Source organism: Neopsephotus bourkii, unplaced genomic scaffold (assembly GCF_033783945.1).
Source record: "Neopsephotus bourkii isolate Nb327-2 ecotype Australia unplaced genomic scaffold, CSIRO-AGI_Nbou_v1 NB_281, whole genome shotgun sequence".
In the NCBI taxonomy this organism is placed as follows: Eukaryota; Metazoa; Chordata; class Aves; order Psittaciformes; family Psittacidae; genus Neopsephotus; species Neopsephotus bourkii.
In genome coordinates, this window is record NW_026900790.1 from 1,767,880 (window position 1) to 1,785,310 (window position 17,431).

General features: G+C 47.7%; 1 protein-coding gene across 3 annotated transcripts; it reads right to left on the minus strand.

The window, feature by feature from the left end:
* Positions 1-295: 295 nt before the first annotated feature.
* LOC133208748 (carboxypeptidase A2-like) lies at positions 296-10,325 on the minus strand. 3 transcript variants are annotated; one of them, XM_061346841.1, is made up of 12 exons: positions 10,180-10,325; positions 9,800-9,888; positions 7,744-7,825; positions 6,764-6,898; positions 5,573-5,671; positions 4,922-5,023; positions 4,672-4,773; positions 3,708-3,818; positions 2,950-3,040; positions 2,369-2,568; positions 1,313-1,397; positions 296-1,083 (listed from the first exon to the last, which is right to left on the minus strand). In XM_061346841.1, the coding sequence occupies exons 2-12, from the start codon at positions 9,862-9,864 to the stop codon at positions 896-898; spliced, it is 1,260 nt and encodes a 419-aa protein (XP_061202825.1). In that variant the 5' UTR covers positions 9,865-9,888; positions 10,180-10,325; the 3' UTR covers positions 296-895. The 3 variants fall into 3 exon arrangements, with proteins under 3 accessions (XP_061202825.1, XP_061202826.1, XP_061202824.1); XM_061346842.1 differs by lacking the exon at positions 10,180-10,325 and adding an exon at positions 9,975-9,993; XM_061346840.1 differs by lacking the exon at positions 10,180-10,325 and having other exon boundaries at positions 9,800-9,956.
* Between the last annotated feature and the right edge of the window lie 7,106 nt (positions 10,326-17,431).

The window sequence follows — 17,431 nt, forward strand, 5'->3', positions numbered from 1 at the left end:
CTCTCTAAACACCACTGGAGCAGAGTATGAGGCAGGCCCAGGTAACCCCCCCAGTTCTCCTTGTTTATCCATGTGGGAAAGACCAGATCTCTTCATCTCACTGGACGTCACTCCTCTGAAATCTCAACAGCCACACAAGTGCTCACACCATCCATCCTCCTCTCGTCACTGTTCCTACTGCATCTCATTGAGGTGGGCCACAACTGCATCCTAAAATCTTCTAATGGATCTACCATGCACATAGAGTGGAAGTGAACAGGACAAGCATTAAATGCTTTTCATATGCAGACACATGTTGCTGTAGGAAGAATGCACACAGGGGTTTTATTCAGCCAGATGCCATCGTGCCATATGAGCAGGTCCAGAGGAGGCCATGGAGATGCTGCGATGGCTGGAGCAGCTCTGCTCTGGAGCCAGGCTGAGAGAGCTGGGCTGGGGCAGCCTGGGGAAGAGAAGGCTCCTGAAGGGGAGACCTTAGAGCAGCTCCAGTGCCTAAAGGGGCTGCAGGAAAGCTGGAGAGGGGCTTGGGACAAGGGCCTGTAGGGACAGGCCAAGGGGAATGGCTTGAACCTGCCCGAGGGGAGACTGAGCTGAGCTCTTAGGCAGAAGCTCTTCCCTGTGGGGTGCTGAGGCGCTGGCACAGGGTGCCCAGAGAAGCTGTGGCTGCCCCATCCCTGGCAGTGTTCAAGGCCAGGTTGGACACAGGGGCTTGGAGCAAGCTGCTCCAGTGGAAGGTGTCCCTGCCCATGGCAGGGGTTTGGAGCTGGTGGAGCTTTAAAGTCCTTTCCAACCCAAACCATTCTATGATTCATATCATTACAGCTGTCACAAGCACAAAAAGGGAAGAGGATTTATGAGCTTGCTCCTTACAGAAAGCTCAATCCCACCCCAGCTTTCAGTAGGGATTGTCTCGCACGTGTTCCATGATTGTTTTCAGGCCCAGCCAGGTCTCCTCTGCAGTTGGGATAATCTGGTTGGCTGGCAGGAGGAAACCAAAGCGACCTGTGTCTCGCAGCTCAAAGGCAAAAGAGTATTTGATGCCGTAATCGTAGCTCCAGTCAATGCTGCCTCCACTGGCTTGGTCTGAAAGAGAAAGGGAGAAGATCCACAGGGTGAAAAGAGGATTGATTGAGTTCTGGTATCCTACCTTTTATATTTGTGAGGGATGAGTACTGGCTTCTTATGTGAAGCTTCAGCTCTAATGTTTGACTGACGGTGTTGCTCTACAGAAGCATCACTGCTTCCAAGAGGGAGAGACCTAGAATGGGGGACAGAGACAGCCCATAAAGGCTCAGACCAGCAAAATACTCACAGATAGTTTTGCAGATGCTCCCCACTTTAAAGGTGGTGTCATAAATGGACCGGATAGAATAGGCAGCAGCTCTTGCCAAGTCATCCTGGAGAGGAGGAGATGAAGGACAAGTCAGAAAGAAGCCACACGTAATGAGACTAAATGGTAAAGAGTTCACCAACTAGAGAAAGCTCCAAACTGCTTTACAGCCTGTTTTCATCCCCCCAATGAACTAGTGCCAAATTAATCCATTTCTTAATTACTCTTACTGCCAACAGCAGTTAACTTCCATAGTATATTTAGGAGTGAATTAGATATCATGGCAGGCTCTGTATCTTATCATCCAGTGTTTCATCTCACTGACTGTCTCATCAAGAAAAGGTTCAAGAGGTACCAGAAAAATTCCAATGCAGTTGGAGATCTCCCAGTGCTCAGTGATTGGCTTTGTGCTCACTTCAACTATGTAATGGGTGGTTGTAGATCCAGGCTCTTCTTGGAGTAGGGCAAAAGGACAAGTGGCAGCAAACTGCCACACGGGGAAGTTGTGTTTAGCTATTAGGGAAAAAGAAAATCCCCATGAGTGGGGAAACTTTGTGATGGGCTTGAAGAAGCTGTGGGATTTGTCTTTAGAGTATCAACACAATTAATCAAACCTCAGCTGGGCAAGGCCCTAAGCAACCCCGTCCAACCTCAACACTGCCTCTGACTCCAAAGTCTGCCTGCTTCCAGCAGAGGGTTAGACTGAAGACCTCCAGAGGTCTTCTCCTTTTGAGTTATGGTTGTGAAATCCATAGCATATCAAAGATACTATTTACAGCCACGATGCTGTCATTAAAGGAGAAAGAAAGAAATATGGATGAGCAAAGAGGGGTGAGAATGGGTGGAGATGGCACGTGTTTAGATATGACTAATATTTCTCTTTTAAAGGCATTGTATTGCACCAGGTTTTTGTTCCCTTTCATGGATGGTTGCTGGTGTGGATCATAAGGTTGCAGCCTGATATCTCACTGCAATACTTGAGAGTGGAAAGGTGGCTGGACAGAAAAGAGGAGCTGAAACCACATCACTGTGTCTCACCAGCTCAGCGTAGTCTGCTGGTTGAGTGCATTTATAGCCATAGGGATACATCAGAAGCTGAGAATAACTGTGGAGGGTGAGAAAGCCCCGGATGTTTCCATGATTCCTTATAAAGTCAACAATGGATTTAACTTCCACCTCCGAGTTGGCACTGGGCCCACGGTAAGAGTCAGAACAGGGATTATTACTGGCTCCAGGACCTGTTGGTGCAAAGAGGGAGCAAAGGCAAACCTGTAAGAACTGAGATCCACGAGAGGTCAAAGCAGACCAACACAAACCCAGGCTTCGTAAGAACAGGTCTTCAGGCAAAGGCAAGGCTTTAAATGCCATTAAATACTCATGTAGCAGTGACAGAGCATGAATACTCAAGGGACATACTCCTAGATGACACAGATTATTCCCTTGTGCTCACTGGTAATTAATTAATGTGAAATTATCTTTACAAAAGATAGCTCCCACCCTATGTGACCGTTTTCTGTCTGAATCCCCTATATTAAGGCAATTGCTGGTCCAGGATCCAGGGACATGAAGGGGAATTTTTCTTCTTAGTGACAGCCAGAACCCAGAAACTTTATTCGTACCTCCAAAACCTGCATCCCAGTTCCGGTTTGGATCAACTCCAACACACAAACTGCCTTTATTCCTGGAGCGGGTCTTCCGCCACATGCGGTTCTGCAACAGAAACCCAGAGACTTATTACAAGGGCCTGCAGGGATAGGACAAGGGAATGGCTTGAACCTGCCCGAGGGGAGACTGAGCTGAGCTCTTAGGCAGAAGCTCTTCCCTGTGAGGGTGCTGAGGCGCTGGCACAGGGTGCCCAGAGAAGCTGTGGCTGCCCCATCCCTGGCAGTGTTCAAGGCCAGGTTGGACACAGGGGCTTGGAGCAAGCTGCTTTAGTGGAAGGGGTCCCTGCCCGTGGCAGGGGTTGGAACTGGAGGAGCTTTAAGGTCCCTTCCAACCCAAACCAGGCTGGGATTCTAAAATGCAGAATAAAACACTATGGCTTGAAAAAGGAGCAAATCTTGGTCCTTGCATTAAAACCTTTCCCCAGAAATAGTTGCTATTCACAAGGAAGCAATCCTAGGCAGGAGCCTAAGACTGTTTCTGATGGGCTGACTGCCAAGATGGACCTATGGTCAAAAAAAGGTCTGGTGAACTTCAAGTGGGTTAACTTGGGTTAGACAAGTAATTAGTATCTTTGGTTGCCCAACTCCTTTGTAACCCCTTCTTACAGCATTAAGAAATGGACTTTCCAAGCCTACTTCCCTCACATTTATTGTTTGTTTGGAAGAGCCTGACAGCTTCCTAAATCAGCTTAGACACACAACAGCTTACTCACAGTGGTGTGAGTGAATACATATCCATCAGGGTTTGCAACAGGCAGCAGGAAAATGTCCATTTTGTTCAGCAGAGAGGTGGTGGATGGATCCTTCCCATAGTCAGAGGCAATCTAAGCAAAGAAAAAAATAGTGCACTGTGATAATCAGCATATTTCTTATACACTTGAGAGACAAATCTCACTTTCAGGGCAGGGAAACAAGAAACATGAATTATCTGCTGGCCATAACTGTTGCTTGTTAAACTTGGAGCTTGGAGAGAACAATGAATTTGTTTTACTTTGAAGATAGGAAAGTAACTGAAGAGGGAAACAAAATCTTCTCCTGCCCATACCACAGAATGGGTCAAGGCTGGCTCGAAGATTGACATGGATGAGCCAGGCTGGGAACAGCCAACTGTGCTGCACTTCTCTGGTAGCTTAGTCATGGTCAGCAGAATGTAAATGCTCATTTATATAGAGCTGGAAGTTTGGGCACTTTCATGGAAGGCAACTAACTACTCAAGGTTTCTCTGTGTTGGCAAACTAATCTCAAAGTCCTCAGTTACTTGTGTAAATATCAGCCCTGCAGTCCCCAGCAATCACCTCAACTACATTTTGGCCACAGAGCTGTTAGAGTGGGGCACAGAGATGCTGTGAGGGCTGGAGCAGCTCTGCTCTGGAGCCAGGCTGAGAGAGCTGGGCTGGGTCAGCCTGGAGAAGAGAAGGCTCCTGAAGGGGAGACCTTAGAGCAGCTCCAGTGCCTAAAGGGGCTGCAGGAAAGCTGGAGAGGGGCTTGGGACAAGGGCCTGTAGGGACAGGCCAAGGGGAATGGCTTGAACCTGCCAGAGGGGAGACTGAGATGAGATTTTAAGAAGAAGTTAAGGAGAGTTAGAGGAGCTGGCTGAACACATATAGGTGTTATATACTTTTAAATAGTCACAGGCATTCCCAAAACAGAAGAAAACCCAATCCCTGCTGGATTAACCTGTTTAGCTATCCACATTGCACTCGCTTGGGTAACCCACTCCCGGGAATGGATACCAGCATCGAGCCAGATTGCAGGTCGGTTGCGTCCTCCAGTGCTGAACTGTGAAGCCAAACAGAGTTTTAACACTTTCACTGACACCTTTCAGTCAAGAACATCCAGCATAGCCCAGGATGCTTCTAAACTGTGCTGTCTGTAACACACGTGTATATTGGTGTATGTCACATGTGTTCTGTGATGTATGTCACACCTTAAGCACAAACAAAGGCCGCTTTTCATAGGATACCCCAATCTGGATCTTCCGGACAATGTTGTTAAAGGCTGATGCAAGATGATCTAGTTCTGCATAAATCTGAAATGAGAAGTCAAGAAGACATTCCAATTCCATTTATGGATAGTACTGACCAGAACAACTGTAAGACCTGATGAAATCTACTGCTCTCCCCTTTTGACTTCATTATTGACCTCTTCAAAGCCCCATTTCATCTTACATCGTGTAGCTGGTGCTGTTCCTAACACACAAGGTAGAAGGAAGCACTACTATGTCATCCAAGACTTCAGGGATAAGTTTAAACCTCTCTTTTAGAACTTCTGGTAATAAAATACCTTACCCCCCACACTGTTTGACAGCTACTGGTCTCTTACATTTCTCTATTTCAAGATTCATTTATTTTGCAATCTCTTTTGAGGTCAGAAGAAGGGTTTTGACAGAAAGAGTATGACCAACACTTACCTGTTCAAAGACTCTGGCTCATTGTTCTGACCACAAAATCAATACACTTAAACCCACAACCACGTGCCAATAGAAACCAGAAAGCTATTTTAGCTCCTCATACAGGACATTGAAGACAGCATGAAAAAAGGCCAGATAAAAGAATCCTCTTCCCCCAAAGGTACTCACAGAATCTAAGGAGTGGTAAGTTCCATAGTTAAAGGTGGCGGTGCTGCGATCCTTTTGCTGACTTTGGGCCATATCTTGCTTCTCTTTATCTAGAACAACCTAAAAGAAATCATTCAAGTGTTGAGAAAAGCCTGTTTAGTTTGCAGACTTGTGACCAAATATTTACCTCAAATAAAGAAATGGTGGCTCTGGAGCAAACAGATGCTTCTGCTGAATGTATCTGTAGCAAAGTGGGCAAGAATAGCAGTGTTTGAACAGTTTAAGCTTTAAACACTTCTTAAGATGAATAAGAAAGCTTTAGGGGGAAAGAGAAGGAAAAAGTCAGTGTTCCTGCTCATATGTGGTATTTTAGGTGCCATTTGGGGATTAATGCTCATATGAGTGCCTTTCCTCTCACACAGTGGAGTACAGCTCTATGAGCCTGAACTACTCTTAACACACATCACTGAATGATGAGTAACTCCAGTGTTGTGATTCCAAATGTTTGAGGCCAAAAGACCACATGGAATTCCTCAGGGGTTATAAGAAAAGCCCCCTAGAGTCTATGATTATTGATGTCACTATTCAACACGGTTTTAGATGTCATCTGCAGAGCGATCTCCACAGCTTCCCAGCACAGCAGTGATCCACAGAGTGCCTCTGAGAAATTAATTCACAAACTACAAAAATAAGGGGAGGACTCATGGAAAGCAGAATATGGAAGAGTGTGTCAATGAATGAGGCCAGATTGCGCACCACTATTTGTTTTCAAAGGATATGAAAGCTACCAGGCTGAGAAAGTTGGGGCTGTTCAGCCTGGAGAAGAGAAGCTGCATGGAGACCTCAGAGCAGCTTCCAGTGTCTGAAGGGGGCTACAAGGATGCTGGAGAGGGGTTCTTCATCAGGGACTATAGTGGTAGGACAAGGGGTGATGGGTTCACACTGAAACAGGGGAGTTCAGGTTAGATCTAAGGAGGAAGCTCTTCCCTCTGAGGGTTCTGAGGCACTGGCACAGGGTGCCCAGAGAAGCTGTGGCTGCCCCATCCCTGGCAGTGTTCAAGGCCAGGTTGGACACAGGGGCTTGGAGCAAGCTGCTCTAGTGGAAGGGGTCCCTGCCCATGGCGGGGCGATTGAAACTAGGTGATTTTAAGGTTCTTTCCAATCCAAACCATTCCATGATTCTATGAAATATGTGCCAATGGCATTGCCTACTTGCAGGTCTTTGATGAGAACAGAGTACTCAAACCCATGGGATTCCAGGAAGGCTTTGACTAACGGGACTCTTTTAGCAGGGATTCTCACATCCGCAGGAAAGGATGGGGCAGTGGGATTCTTCCAGAAATCAAGCTGAAAAAGGAAAAGGTAAATGGATTTGGTTTGGGGAAAACGTTCTGCAAACTGCTCTTCTAAAGCTTTAGAAATGCTGGCCGCTCCCAGACTGAATGTCTCCTGCAGAACTGTGCTTACAGCACGCTCCATTCTTTCCCTTGGCCTTGCCACAACCTTGTAGCAGTAAAAGTAACAAACTGAAACAAAAAAAACCCCAACAAAGGTCCACAGGAGACTAAAATAAGCGTTTTCACTGACTTTAGAGCTTCAGTCACATAAGGAGGAGGAAATTTTAATCTTCTATGGTGATTATTTTACTATCCTCCATTTTAAGATAGTTTGAAGAAAACCTCTGTATTACAATACTAGGTAACACTGGTTTTATTTCTCCTTTTATTTCCCCTTTGGTAGGGCTTTTCTGCATTTTCATTCCTATACTATTCAAACCAATAGTTTTCAAGATAGCAATAATGACAATTCTCACCAATGGCAATAAGAACAGCAATAACCTGGAATTCTATAGTGTGTTTTCCTGCTTCAATACAGTGTAGACTAACTAATACAGTCCTCCCACAATGCTGCGAGACAAGTATAGGAACATTAGCATTCCCACTTTAAAGACCAGCTTTCCAATTAAGAGCAGATCTCTTCAATTATGACTGTAAGCCCAGTAGGAAGAAAATACCATTGCAGGCACTCCTGAATCCCAAGCTGGTACCAGAACCTGCAGATCAAACACCAAGTTTTGAGGCAGTAAATCTATTTATTACAACTGCCACAGTATGGCACAAACCCTTCACATGTAATGCAAAGTCCTACCCCTAACTAAAGCATTATCAAATGTCTCTGTGTCAATAACATACCTCAAGGTGTCCCATCGTTTCCAAATGCTGTAACTTCTTAATCTCCTCCTCGTTTTTTGGCTTGATTCGGAGAACCTGGTGCCTGCAATAGAGCACTAAGTCTAAACAGGCTAGAAAAGGGGTCTGATTGAAATAGCTGCTTGTTGGCATCATGGATTTGGTGGGTAGTTACTTGAATGTCACCAGCTGATATGAACTTCTTCAATGCACTTGACTTAAGGTCACCCAAGAGTTCAACCAACAACCTGCACTAGATTAGTAGCTACTTAAATGGCAGTATTAAGGTTTCATCATAAGACATCAAGTGGATGAGGTTTTAATTGCTAACAAGGATCAGTCTTGCATCTATTAGTTACTTTTTGTCAACAACTTGCAGAAAGACAATATCCTGGTTGGGTCTAATACAAATGTTTGGGGAGCACTATTCAACCAAGCAAAGCAAACACTAAATAAAGGATTAGTTTCATCTTTCTTTGGCTCAGATGAAGACTGTTGACAAACTTCCCTGTGTTGTCAGAAGCTGGTATCATCAGAGGGTGGCCTGCACCATTCCAGGAGGAATGAATCACCGTCAGGAAGTACCTCATTCCACTTAGCTGTGCATTGTACAACATACAGTGACCACAGCCTACAGTCTCCAGGTAGTTTTATCTCCCTAAAAACATATGTCCCATTCAAGTACATGATGTTGCAGGCTGCTTGGTAAAAGAGGTACAAGAAAACAGATCATGAGGACAAGCTGCTGAGGTCAGGGTTGTTCAGGCTGATCTAGCAGCAGCCTACAACTGCTTGAAGGCAATTACAAAGCAATTACAAACTCTTCTTGGTAAGGGTGGATGATAAAAAGAGGAAACAGCTCCATGCCCTGAGCAGGAGGATGGACTGAAAACTTCTGGAAGTCTCTTCCACCCAATGCTTTTATGAGATGACAAAAAGATCTCTAAGAACAAGTGTATGCAACAACTGGGAGACAGAAGATACTATTCTGGATAACCAGGGCGGATTCTGAAGGAAACCTGGAAGCCAGAATGAATTAACAACTGAAAGTAGAGCCTGGGGTCAATGTCGTAGCCAAAGTACCAATGTGCTCCTTAGCTGTAGAGCCTGAGGGGTTTTGTTGAACCAAGTTAAATCAACCCTGAAGGCACTTTACCACAGTAGTAACTTATTACTAGATTCTCCATCATGATAAGCTTTATGTGTGGATTGGATTCTTCCACAATGAGGCTCATTCACCACAGCTACTGGATATAACTGAGGAATTAATTCATGAGAATCAGACTACATTATGCCAAAGCCCAGATTAAAGGGTCAAAATAGCTTTTCCTGGCTTTACAAATCACAGAGTTTTAGTAAATTATGTATGTTACTACTTATTCTTAATCCTTACATCTTCATGTACAGATTTACTCACTGGCATCTAGTGCTGACTTACTACTTCTCATTGAGTATCTATTAGTTTTTTATCATCTTCTGTTAAGGTTCTTACATGGTCAGTAAAGCTGTAAGGAAACACACCAGGAGGTAAGTTTTGCAATGCAACATAAAGATAAACCTTTAGAATATAATAATTGGAAATAAGGATTTGAATTGCTCAGAAAGGCTCTGAAGAGGATGAAGCATTTAAAAAGAAATAAGAAACTCCAAAACCAAAGGGAAACTAGTGAGTTTTCTGACCTGAAACCAGGTTCTGGGCTTTCAGCTCTGCTTTGTGCAACACCAAATCTGTCAAGCTGCACACTTGAGTTGGGCAGTGAGGTTCAGCTCCACATCAAGACTGCAGATGGCTCCCGTGGTACAGTCAGAGCCCCAGAGTCACAGCCTTGGGTGGAGAATTTAGGAGCTCAACATGCAGACAGACCCTTCCCCTCAGAAAACCCAAATGAAAGTAGAGAAGGGTCCCTTCAGACACCAAGGTACTGAAGCAACAAGAGAAATCAGCCATAAACAGCAAAGAATGTGCCCCAAGCAGATTTCATAAAGCTAAGATGATGGAACAAATACAACTGGGTCATAGAGCCTGAAATGAAAAGCCTTCCACAAAAACATTACTCACCCAACAAAAGTTTCCAGGCACAAGGAAACGCTGAAGAGGGCACTGAAGATCAAACCCAGCTTCATGTTTGATGAGGAGTTCAGCTCAGCCTAACAAAGGTGAATTTAGACAAGACTTGTTAACAAAAAAACACCCTTCTTCCACATGCCTGCATTCCATGTGACTGAGTTCTCACATTTTATCAGCGCTTTCAAGGCAACCAGCAGATAGGAAGCTGATTTCACCTCCAAAACGTTTCCACTGACACACTCAAACCTGTCAGGGAGGAGTTGTTTTCAAAGCTTTGCCCACAAAGCTCCTCAGTGTCCTTTCACACACTTTACTAGGGAGAGGAAGAGTCAAACCAGCTCCCACTGGGGGTGAGGGGTGAGGAGCTCCACCTCATGGACTTTTGGTCCTGGGTTTTCCTCCCATAGATTTCTAGTAGCTAATTCCTTGTTCCAAAGAGGCAGCCAGCAGAAAGATCCCTCTCCAGCAAAAATACTCCATTTGAGTGCTTGTTTTGAAGGACGAACTCTTTGTCCTGTCTGTGATGCAACAAATTGTCTCTGATAGACAAGGCCATGCTATAAATTCACTCTTACACACATGTTACGCATTCTAGATAGTTTAAATACTCTTTATTGACATTACTAGCACCCCCTCAACCTCCACATGGGATGTTCCACACAGATCCAGCCACTCCTTCAAGCAAGTTAAGGTTGCAGCAAGGTTCACATGAAAGCATGTTTAGTAGGAGCAGGAAAAAGCCTTTGGTGAACAGGAACTTAGAGGAGCTCCACTCTGCAGCTAGACCCTCCTCTTTGGACAGGATTCCTCTCCTAATGAAGTAAGCTTCTCAGGAAGAGCTGGCACAGGTTGGAAGAAGTGCCAGGACAGCCACTGCCAAGTCCTCTCAGCTTTACAATGCCCACAGGGTTCTTCCCTGATCCAGCAGCTCTCTGAATCCCTTTGCTCTTGTCCTGGTCTCTCTGTCTTGCTCCACAGGGAACAGCCTTCAGCTTGTTTACCTTCCATGAAGGTGCCAAGATGTTTGAGCTCTTGTAGGAAAAACAGTGCAGGGCAGGCTCCTGGCTGAGCTTTGGGAACCATCTCTCTTGCCTTTGGCTGCAGGAACACCCAGCTGTGGTTGTCCCAGAAGCTGAGGAGCTTCCCTTATTCCCTGCTCCCACCCTACCCTTCCACAGCCTGTCATGTGTTCCAAGCAAGTGTTTTGTAAGGCTCGTGTTTTGGGAACAAAGGGAGCCTCAGGCAGGGACTCTGCCTGTTCTGACATACAGGAATTAGTCATCCTGCAATTGTTGTATCTTGGGGGCACACTCTGGAGAACAAATGCTCTGGAGGAGGTGAGGTATGTTCCTGTGAGTGCCCAGGTCTTTGAGGCTTAACCTAACCCAGTCCTTGGGAAATGAGATCTCCACTCTCCTCAACTCAGATAACACAAGTGGATCCTAAGAGACAGGAACCACCATAAGAACTTCCTGCTTCTAGCACTACAGCAATTCTGATGGAAGACATTCCACCTATAGCTTATGGCCTTCAACATTTCACAAGGAACCGACACAGTGTCCACACCACCTCTCGTGAATCGTTGAAAACAGGAAGGAGGGACTTAATTTAGGGCAAAATTACAGCTTGCTTCATTACTCATGTTACACCCCGCATGGATTTAAAGGCTGCCACGAGATCCCGCCAAGCATGATGTCAAGGTCTAAAGTACACCAACCAGCTTCCAGTGTCCTGACCAGCATCATCTTGGGCCTCCACCCACTGATTTTAAGGAGCTGCATTTAAGCCCAAAGCTCTGTACCCAATCCTAATCCCCATTAAAGGGGCTACAGAGGCTTTGCAGCACTGTGACCTTCTCCTGTAGCCATAAGGTCCTGCAGGGTTTGGGGATCAGCCTTGAACTATCAGTAAGTCTTATGGATGAAGATGAAAGCCTCTTAGAGCTCAATTCAGTGCCCAACACCCAAACACATTAGAGAGCAGCAGGAGCAGGGGTGCAACAGCAAGCCAGAAGCCAAAGGTGACAGCAAGGCAGGGCAGGCAGAGGACTCACCACAAGCAGCACAGCCCCACAGGACCCAAATAAGAGGAACAGAGAGGTTTTGTGGCACTGACCAGGAACAGTCACAGTCCAGCTCCTCAGGGATGTCACACAGAGGGTCCAGAGCCAGGATGTCAAGAGCTACAAGTCCATCACGCACCCACTCAGCTTAGACAAGGACCAGATCAAATGGCCTCGGCTTAAATGCAGCTTCCGTGCTAAGGGGCGGAGGGTGCTTGGGTGGTGGCACCCCATGAGGCTGGTCAAGGTAATTAGCACTGTCAGGGCCCTGGCACACTATTGTGAGCAGGGTGGGACAGCCCTAAGAAGCTGTGGTATCATGGAGTGACTCACAGACACCACGGTGACAGGTTAAGAAATGAAATGTTCAGCGAATCTCATCTAACCATAGAAGCATGAATGGTTTGGGTTGGAAAGGACCTTAAGATCATCCAGTTCCAACCCCTTGCCACAGGCAGGGACACCTTCCACTGAGCCATGTTGCTCAAGGCCCTGTCCAAGCAAACTTTGTTGCTTAAAATCACTATATTAATAGTAGAAAATGGCTTGAACCTGCCAGAGGGGAGACTGAGATGAGCTCTTAGGCAGAAGCTCTTCCCTGTGAGGGTGCTGAGGCGCTGGCACAGGGTGCCCAGAGAAGCTGTGGCTGCCCCATCCCTGGCAGTGTTCAAGGCCAGGTTGGACACAGGGGCTTGGAGCAAGCTGCTCTAGTGGAAGGGGTCCCTGCCCGTGGCTGGGGTTGGAACTGGGTGAGCTTTAAGGTCCCTCTCAACCCAAAACATTCCAGGATTCTATGATCCTATGCTGTGTAACAGTCTCTCCCATCACACAGAAGAGGCAGCCGGGACAAGGCCTTTGTCTCCCATCTTCTCAAAACATTCAGCAATTCAGTAGGAACAGGGAGGAGACAGGAGATAACCTGTAATGGACTGAGCTCTCCTTGTGCTCCTGTGATCCCCTTGTCCCCTCTATGCTCTGCATCTCCTTCTCTCCACCAGGGTCCCAAGTACTTTCTAAACTGCTCTTTCGAGCCTTGGGCATAAGGTCACAAAACTCCTATTTACCTGTTGAATTGCTCTCCCTTTTGTTAGAACATAACCATTTCCTTTGGACTTTCTGGAGGAGCTGTTTCAGGGAAATACCATTGTACAGATGTTACTCAGAACAACATGCAAACATTAATTCCTTACATAATGCTATATTCTCATGGCACGTGTGAGCTTGTGGAGAGGCTCTGGGACATGAGGCTGACTGGTCCTTGCACAGCTACAGCACAGGGAGCAGAGCCAGCTCCTGCCCCAAGAACACACCTCCAGGAGGGGAACGCTCATGTCTTCCATTTATACCAATCCCCCATTGCTCAGAAATCCCATACCCATTCCATCTTTGGATAGAAATGTTTCTTTTCTCATCTTCTCATCCCACTGACATGGCAAAGGGCTCCGTCACAACTCATCTGGGTGATTAAAGTTAATTGTCTATAACACAGTTCATTTGGGATTACTGCTGAGAGAACTATTATTTCTGTAAATAATGGATCATTCCCATGTTCCTAATCCACAAGGCACCTTGGGAATGCCCTGGATAAAGAATGAGTAGGGATTTCAGTATGTGGCTCACCGTTTATAGATGTGACTGGCATCATTGTAGAAGCAGAATCATCATTTTGATTCTCTCTAGAAAATCTGTGGAATAACACTGGCTGCAATGGAGTTACTTGTTCCCAACTCAAATTTCCTTATATTAGGGAATTGAGACCTTCAGCTTTCCAGGCTTATCCCTAGATTTTACATGTTGAGTCATGCAGCACCACACACTTTATCAGATCATGTTGGGGCTTTGCATTTTAGGACACGGATGAATAGTAACTGGGAATAACAAGAAGGGGATGGGAAGGGTACTGGGAGAGATACAATTGGTTACGTACACCTGGAGATTAATAACTGGTTTTAACAGTGACATCATCCCATGAGATAGTTATAATAACAACTTCCAAGGTTGGGAAAGCCTTTTAGGCAGGAAAGTTGTGTAGAAGTCCAATATCCTTGTGCTGAGGGCCAGTAGGTGTCAGCAGAAAACATGGAATTAATGACTATCTTGAGCACAGCAGACAAGGCAGATGATCACAGTGCCAGCGCAGAAGCAGAGCAGCATCTTCCCTCTGATCCCCCCAGAGCCTTCCTCCTCCTCATCCTATTCCCACTCATCTGGTTTCTGACTAGCGCCAGAGGCAAAAGGGTCCTTCTGCCAGTGGCACCACCACAGAGAGGGAAAAGGGAATCCCATGGATCCTTGTTACTGGCCATGGAACACGGGGCTGTTTACTCTCCAAGGGGTGAGCTGCAATGTTTGGAGCAGCGCCTCAGCAACCCCATTGTCCAGGCGAAGCACTGACATGTCTGACTGCTCATGGGTGAGTGCCTGGGTCTGTGGGGTCTGACATGCCTGGGTGAGTGGGTTAAACACTGGCAGATGACACTGGGCTGGGTGGGAGTGTTGGTCTGTTGGAGGATAGGAAGCTGTACAGTGATCTGGACAGGCTGGATCCAGGAGATGAGGGCAATGGGATGAGGTTCCAAAGGCAAAGTGCTGGGTCCTGCACTTGGGCCACACCAATCTGCAATGCTCCAGGCTTGGGGAAGAGCAGCTGGAAACTGCTCATGGGAAACAACCTGGATTGATGGAGCTGAACGTGAGCAGCTTGTGCCCAGGCAGTCAGGAAGCCACCAGCATCCTGGCCTGTACCAGCACCAGGGCAGCAGCAGGGCCAGGGCAGTGATGGTGCCCCTGCACTGGGCACTGGTGAGGCCGCACCTTGAATCCTGTGTTCAGCTCTGGGCTCCTCACTGCAAGAGAGACATTGAGGGGCTGGAGCAGGGACAGAGAAGGGCACGGAGCTGGTGCAGGACCTAGAGCACAAGTGTGATGGGGAAGGGCTGAGGGACCTGGGGGGTTCAGTGTGGAGAAGAGAAGGCTCAGGGGGGACCTGATGGCTGCCTCCAACTGCCTGACAGGAGGATGGAGCCAGGAGGGGCTGGGCTCTGCTCCCAAGGAACAAGGGATGGGACAAGAGGAACCGGCCTCAAGCTGCACCAGGGCAGGTTTAGATGGAGCTGAGGAACAATTCCTGCCCCAGAGGGTGCTCAGGCATTGGAACAGGCCAAAGGCAGCCATGAAACATCACAGAATCCCAGCCTGGTTTGTGCTGGAAGGGACCTTAAAGCTCTTCCAGCTCCCAGCCGCAGGCAGGGACACCTTGCACTAGAGCAGCTTGCTCCAAACCCCATCCAACCTGGCCTTGACCACTTCCAAGGATGCAGAACTTCTCAGTTAACCAGGCTATAAAGATAACTCGGCAACAAACGCGGCACCGCGCAGCTCTGCACCGCCTACATCCCCGCCATGCACAGAATCCCCTCCGCACCGCGGCACAACCCGGCCACCGTACGGACTCCCCTCAGCCACCGCTTGGCGCCAACACCCAGCTGCGCGCGCACCCGCCGACGCACCGTGTGACGTCACGACGTCGCGACGCTGCGGCCTTTGAGGCGGTCGTGGAGCGGCAGCGTGTGTGAGGGGAGCGCTGCTCCTCTTCCCGTCTGGAAAACCGGGTGCCTTGTCCTTCCTGAAGGGAATTCCGTGTCCGCTGAGCTCCCTCGGCGCTCAGAACAGCGGCAGGTATTATGAGTGACCCCCCCTGTCGGGCTGGGAAGGGAGGCGGCCTACAGCCGGGCGGTGTTGGGCGGTGAGGGTCGCTCTGTGTGGTATGGGCTTCAGTTCAGAACCCGTGTGGATGAGGCCCTTAGTGACATGGTTTAGTGGTGGACTTGGGGTAAAACTTGGGCTTGGTGATCTTAAAGGTGTTTTCCATCTCGTTGGGTCTGTGGTTCTGTGAGTGATGGTCAGAAGGGGGGGGTGGAGGGGAAGTGGGGCCGCTTTCGTGTGATGGGGGCAGATGTGGGTTATGAGAGCCGCCCGTGTATGGCTGCGTGTGTGTAACGGTGAGGTATGGTGGGGGGGAGCTCTGGTGGTCCCTCTGTGTGTCGCAAGGGGAGCTGTGGGGGTGTAAATTCAGTGACAGTGAGATCTGCATGAGATCTGGATGGAGGGGGCTGTGGGGTCTTGGACAAGGGGAGCTGTGGTTCTGTGTGGCAAGGTGGGAGTTTGGATTAGGGGGGAGTGTGGGGACCTCCGTGTGTGGCACTTGTGGGTTGCCGAGGTGAGACCCCACTTGCAGCACTGTGTGCAGTTCTGGTGTCCTCAGCATCAAAAGACATGGAGCTGTTGGAGCAAGCCCAGAGGAGGCCACGAGGATGATCAGGGGCTGGAGCAGCTCCCGTATGGAGACAGGCTGAGAACACTGGGGCTGTTGAGCCTGGAGAAGAGGAGCTGCGTGGAGACCTCATAGCAGCTTCCAGTGTCTGAAGGGGGCTACAAGGATGCTGGAGAGGGGCTCTTCTTCAGGGACTGGAGTGATAGGACAAGGGGTGATGGGTTCAAACTGAAACAGGGGAAGTTCAGGTTGGAGATAAGGCAGAAGCTCTTCCCTGTGAGGGTGCTGAGGCGCTGGCACAGGGTGCCCAGAGAAGCTGTGGCTGCCCCATCCCTGGCAGTGTTCAAGGCCAGGTTGGGTGGAGTTTTGGGTGACACGGTTTAGTGCAAGGTGTCCCTGCAGGGGTGTTGGAACTGGATGATCCTAAGGTCCTTTCCAACCCTAACCATTCTATGATTCTGTGATTACTGTGCTTCAGAAGAGGGCAGGGGGTATGGGAGGATATATTTCAGTCTACAGGTGATGCCCTCCTAAGTGAGTAGAAAGGGACCAAATCTCCCTTTTATTTCAGTGCCCCAAGAGTGCAAATTCTGCTTAAGTAGCAGGACATGGTTCAGGGAGAGAAGTTGGGAGTGTGAGGATGGCAGAGAGGATTTCTCCTTGGGGCTGCTACTTCTGTCAGCATGGGAAGGGAGGTTTGGGGGCTCAAAGTGTATGAAAAACCAGTCAGAAAGATTGCCAGCAATGTGTTCTTGTATCATTCTTCCAGTACCCCGATGTTATTTCACCATTGAATCATTGTGCCAGGATGAAGCAGATAATGTGATTTGGGTTTTGTGTGTTTTTTTCCCTAAAAGAAAACTATTTATGTTCCCATCTAGTGAAGAACGATGTGGCAAGTGTTCAAGTGAGCAGAAGGAAGGGACAATAGCATATTTTGATGATGGGACTGGAAGAAAAACTCACCAGGATTAGTTCTTTGACATAAGGTGTTACTGGGTATAAAAGCTGCTACTTTTCAGATGCACTGAACCCACAGGAGGTGTTTGCACACTCTTGAAATCCTGTTGGCTGCTTAAATGAGTGGGAAAGTTCAATAAAAATACTGTGGAATGGTACTAGGCCTTTCTTTCCTGTGGCTTCCTTTGCCTGGAGAAGGCAGGAACTTTGACTCTCACTTCTGAAGGATGCTCTTTTTCAAATATGAATCTCAGAATCACAGACTGGTTTGAATTCTTCTGCCTAAGAGCTCATCTCAGTCTCCCCTCGGGCAGGTTCAAGCCATTCC